This window comes from Bactrocera latifrons, unplaced genomic scaffold (genome assembly GCF_001853355.1).
Source record: "Bactrocera latifrons isolate USDA-ARS-PBARC rearing strain unplaced genomic scaffold, ASM185335v1 scaffold_354, whole genome shotgun sequence".
In the NCBI taxonomy this organism is placed as follows: Eukaryota; Metazoa; Arthropoda; class Insecta; order Diptera; family Tephritidae; genus Bactrocera; species Bactrocera latifrons.
Genome location: NW_017536995.1, coordinates 252,607 through 258,469, shown reverse-complemented (window position 1 = coordinate 258,469; position 5,863 = coordinate 252,607). Strand labels below are relative to the sequence as shown.

General features: G+C 38.2%; 1 protein-coding gene across 1 annotated transcript; it reads right to left on the bottom strand.

The window, feature by feature from the left end:
• Positions 1-520: 520 nt before the first annotated feature.
• LOC108971704 lies at positions 521-1,219 on the bottom strand. Its single transcript, XM_018937949.1, has one exon. It carries the CDS (start codon positions 1,217-1,219, stop codon positions 521-523), a length of 699 nt encoding a protein of 232 aa, XP_018793494.1.
• Positions 1,220-5,863: the final 4,644 nt, after the last annotated feature.

Sequence of the window (5,863 nt, the reverse complement as noted above, 5' to 3'; positions counted from 1 at the left end):
GTTGCAAAACTGCGCCGACAGAGTATTGTGACGCATCTGTGAAAATAGCCCAATCTGCGTCGCTGCTAGGGTGAGCGGGCTGTGTGGCCTTGGCCAGAGCGTTTTTGTAGCATCCGAAGGCGGTCTCCAGTTCTTGGGTCCAAGTGACAGGTTGAGAGCTTTTGGTGGTGGATCCTTCCAAAAGTTTGTTAAAAGGCGCTAGTAACTGTGCAGCATGTTTAATAAATTTTCTGTAGAAGTTGATTGTACCTAAAAAGGAGCGTAAGCTCTTAATTGTTGAAGGTCTGGGGAAGTCCAAAATTGCCGATACTCGTTCAGGCAGTGGTTTGATGCCTGTTTCTGAAATTGTGTGGCCCAAGAATGCGACCTCTCTTTGTGCGAGTTTGGTCTTTGCGGCGTTTATCGTAAGCCCAACGTCTTGTAGGCGTTGAAATAAGGTTCGCAAGTGTTCCATGTGTTGATTTTCGTTGTCTGAAGCGACGAGGATGTCGTCAATATAGGTGTAGACAAGTGGCATATCTCAAAGCCCTCCGGATGAAGTTGCTGGTAGCACGCGAGATCTGCTACGTGATCTAGGCCGTTGCTGAACGGTCCGTTCACGTGAGCGTGCTACGATGGCTGACAGTTCTGCTAGGTGTTCTGCTAAGGCTGCTGCTTGCGTCTCCAGGTCTGAAACAGCTGCTATGCCGGCCGGTTTAATCACCTCGTGAAGCTTGTCGGCTGCAGYCCCGAGTTTATTGAGATCAGCCTGTTCCTGTATGACGAGGCATGCGCGCATTTGGGGGGGAAGGTGTGGTAGCCATCGCGCCTTGAGAACTTCCTCATCAATGTCCGGGACGAGACTACGGAGATGACGCAGGTGTTGAGATGGAGTTTTGTCACCTAGGGTCTCTCCGTCCAATAATCGTATAAGATTAGCTTCTTTAGATTTTGAGAAGCGTGCAATAAGTGCCTCTTTAAGTTTTCTRTATGGATTGGTAATAGGTGGTGCCAAAATTATATCTTCGACTGTGGAGGCTGATCTAGKGTCAATTAAAGGCACGGCCACGTGGAATTTGTCGACTTCTGTTAGAATGCTCCGCATTCTGAMTTGCGACTCCAGTTGCGCAAACCACAACGCAGGTTTTTCGCTGTAAAATGGTGGAGCTTTGATGGAGATTTCCCTAGAAATATGAATGTTTGATTGCGACGGAGCGCTGATTGAGTCGTCCAGAGACATTTTGCGTTGAAATGTGGTGTTGAAAGTGCGATTACAGCGTTAATTTAGGTTATGGCTGCTTGAAATGTTCCTAACGTGCGGGGTCACCAATTGAAGCGATTACTTAATTGCGAAACTTAAATAAATCTTCTTGTTTCGAGTGGTTAATTTAAAACTTTTATTTAATTCGTCTCTCAACTTTGTTGTATAGGAATTGGTTAAATTGCACGAGTCGTTGAAACACGTGTGTGCTTAGCAAGCGCAAAAGATAGAAGAAGGATATCTTCTGTATGCATTACAGACAAAGCGGGCGCTGACGCGAAGGACAGTGGAAACGTCAGTAATGAAGGAAATTCGTCAGGGCTGCATTTTGGTAATGTGGGTGCCACCACATATACATAAAATTGCTGAGGTTCAGGTCGTCATGTTAACGGTTTACATCTTAAGGTATTTCCCTTGCCTTGATTCTTGCAAGTTGCAAGAGTATAAAATGCTCGGTTGCAACCGAACTTAGCCTTTTTTACTTGTTTGGTTTATTTTCAACGTTACATCCGTGCATTAGTATATCCTATTACAATATTCAACTTTAATAAATAATTTTTTTTTTATTTCATTACAGATATTCCGGAAGTTCAAATACGACTTGGAACATCTTTAAAGCAAAATACAATAAGAGAAGGGGCAGATGTCTATTTTGATTGTGTAATAAATGCACACCCATTCGTTTACAGAGTTGATTGGCGTCATAACGTATGTACATAAGAATTCATTAATGCCTTGTAACTGGCATTCTAAGTTGTATTCAAGTTAGGTTTACTTAAGTTAGATGGCTGATACAGAGATCGGACTTGGACTGCTATACGCACTTCTTTTTGAAACTACAGAAAAATAGAACTGTGTTCGATATTATAAGTGGGCTAAACCCCTTGTGGCCAATAAAAAATTTGCACAGGCGTTTAATTTTTATTACAGTTCAGTGAGATGTCTGAAGGKTTTTTTTTTTTTAACATGCACATCCTTTCGCCATTATTATAGATAAAGCATTATACATAGATTTTATTTGCTTTAAATGCCGTATTTTTTAATGTTCCTTGAATTTGAGCTTCTAGTCTACTATCACACCAAGGTACTTCAACTGTGGCTGTGACGTAATCTGACATTCTCCTGTGGTGAGCAATATCTTTTCTTCAATTTTCCTAGAGCTTATGGGCAAGACTTCTGTTTTCTGCTCAGTAAGATCTAGACTCTTGATAGCAAACCATCAACGTAAACCATTTATGCTGTCATTGCATTTCGTCTGGAGGTCATCCAGATGTTTAGCTACTGCTACCACTATGAGGTTATCCGCATATGCGATGTTTTTTATATTTTTTGGTTCCTGTGTTCTTAACACCCCGTTGTACATCAGGTTCCACAGCAGCAAACCTAAAATCGAGCTTTTCGGTGCTCCATTGGATGTASGTTTGCTCTGAGTGCTCTCGTCCATATAGAAAAGCAATCTCCTATTTGAAAAGTAACTCACTATAATGTTTATCAGGTGATGATCAGCGTGTTTATCGTGCAGAGCATTTAGCATTCTTCACATTAAGGGTTATTAGCGTGCATAATTTGTTTGTACCATCTTTCCATCTTTTYCCACTAATTGCACATTTCGCAGTATCAACTACTTCTCTTAGCGCGTCAATAGTGGACCTCTTTTTTATAAGGCCGTATTGTCTCTTTGATAATCCGCCGACTTTTTGAAATGCTAACTCCAAGCTGTTTCTTATAATGCTTTCGTACACTTTCCCAATCGTGTCAAGCATGCAAAAACCACTATGTTCTTCTGGCTGCTTTTTTTTGGCTTGGGATTAGAACTAGATGCCGTATCTTTCACGGATCTGGGAACACATCTTCTAAAGTACACGTATTGTACATGTTAGCAAGTAAACTGGTTCTAAGAGTTATGGCTTCTTTAAGGGTTCTATTTGGTATACCATTTATTCCAGGCGCTTTGGAGTTTTTGTTTTTTTCGTAATAGCCAATAGTTCGCCTTCTGTGACAAACACGGGTGGCTCCGGTGCTTCGTTTCGTTTAATATAGGAAATTTAGGCATGTGTCGGGAATAACGCTTCGACAACATTTTTCAGATGCATTCTTAGGTTGCTGCGGCTTATTTTTGAACTGCGACATAAAAATTTTGTATGCCGTTCCCCAGGGGTCTATGTTCCCTTCTTCACAGAGCTTTTCGAACCATGATAGCGCTGATATGGATAATAGCTGACTTCAGGACCCTTTTTTGGAAGCTAAATGCTTCTCTGAGGCAGATCTCGTTTTCCGTTACGCTGAGATTGGCAATTTCGTCACTCCAGCAATATACCAGCTTCGATTGTTATTGTATCTCGTCCTGCGCATAGTTGCGGCGCATGCTGCTGGAGGGGAATTTCTCCGACACAGTTTCCATTCTTGGGAGAACGAAACTTCAGTAATTACAGTAATATAGTCACTATTTGTTTAAATACACTAGTTTACAGCAAAAATGTTCCTTGAACGCCACTATCCAATTTGTATGTGGAATCGCTCGCTGATTTCGAAAATCGAATAATTTTTTTTTTATGGATGCGTTTCTGAGGTATTTGCAATTTACCATTATTCGACCAAAAACAAAAGGTGTCTTCATTTAATCATGTATATCTCACTGACCAGTTGAGCAATCTTACTGCAAATTATAAAAAATAAAAGTGAAAAAATTAAAAAAAAAAATTAACTTTGGCAAGGAAAAAATTTTAAAACAAAAAATATTTTTTAAATTTTTTTTTTTACTTTATATGAAGTCCTGTTCCTTTATAAAAAACTAAGCTACCAACGAACAAAATCCATGGATAAATAGGAAAGTTGTACATGATCAAATAAATATATCCAAGTCGCGTCGTATATGCGTATGTAGTGTGTATAGTAGGGATGGGATATCTAGCTATGCGCTGTTTCTGTTAAGTAAAAAGTCAATTTTCATGTCGTTTTTAGTTTTTATAAACTCATTTATTTATATATTAATGATATATATTAAAACATTGTGTTATTTTTGTCTTAAGTTGATGTTCGTACATTATAGTCGAACTGATTATGTGTTTTGTTTTGTCGTTTATTTAGCTTAGGATCGGTTTCTGTTATGAGAAACCAACATTAGTCACCCATCGTACCGACGTCCCAGAAACCTTGGCATCGATTCTCAATTAATTTAATTTTCTGGTGAAACTTTTCGCCATGCTCGTCACTTTCGTCTCCGAGATTTGCCGGAAAACAACTTAAATGGGAATGCAGATGCAGAAATGAATTTTTAAAGACATATTTACGCCTGGAGAAAAAGAAAATGTAAATAAGTAAATTATAAAATTTTATATAATTCAATTAAATAAGTTTTGAATAATCACCCATTTCTGCATAATTTTTGAATAAGTCGCTCACTATCTTCTCGTAGTTTGGACTTTTGTGTTTACCGAAAAAAGAAGAAATGACCATTTCGAAGGAATCCCACGCTGCTCCCTCAACTGGTGACAATAGTCCTTTCAATTGGTCATTATTTATCAACTTTTTTATTTGGGGTCCATCAAATATACCTTGTTTTATCTTGGCCTGGGAAATATTTGTGGAAAAATTTTGCAAATAATTGAATGCTTTACCTTCTTTGTCCAACGCCTTAACAAAATTTTTAATGAGGCCGAGCTTGACAATGGCGTAAGAATGATTTTTTCCTTCTCTATAAGTGGGACGTATTTGATATTATCCACACCAATTGTAAATTCAACTCTTTCCGGCCAATCCTTAATGCAATAGTGGTCTTTACGAGCTCGGCTATCCCATTTGCAGAGAAAGCAACAGTTTCTCTCGTTTTTCATTAAAAATTCATTACAACTTGATTTCCCATATTCAGATGATCTTTCAGATACTGCTGTCGACAACGAAACTGGATACGCAACTTCAGCTGAATGTGGAACTGGCAATGAAACGGTAGGTACGTTAGCATAAATCACTTTTCTTGATTTTCCAAAGCCCAGAACTTTTGTCATACAAATATAACCATCTTCTGACTGGCATCTAGGTTCTCGCCATATCATTGGTACATTAAATTTCATGTATCGCCTGAAAAAGAACAAAGTTGAAAATTACTATTAAATAAAAATAAGCATAGTTTTATAATTTTAATACGTACTTTGATCCTGATTCCCATTGAACCAATATTATTCGACATAAGGAACACAATATATTCGGAGTCCATGGTTTATCAATATTTTTAGGCTCAATACCAAAATATTTTGAATATATAGATTGGATGAAATCTCTAAACTGCCTCCAATGCCGTGCAAGAGTATATTCACCGCATATGTAACAGAACATATCCAGATCGTTGGTACACTCAAATTCTCGCGTACGTTTATTCATTTTATTTTTAAAAATAGCTCACGGTTTCCTATATTGTAATTATAAACTGGAACCGGAGAGCCTTACAGATATTATGAACTTTCAAGGGACATTTATCCTTATATATAGCTTCATCGCGAAAAAATAAAAAAAGGCAAAACCTACCTAAACAAAAAAGTTCCTTCATATTAACGAGCCGGGAAAAGAAAATACTACCTGCTCTTGATGTTGGCTTTAAAAAATTAATGAATGTACCAAGATATGTGT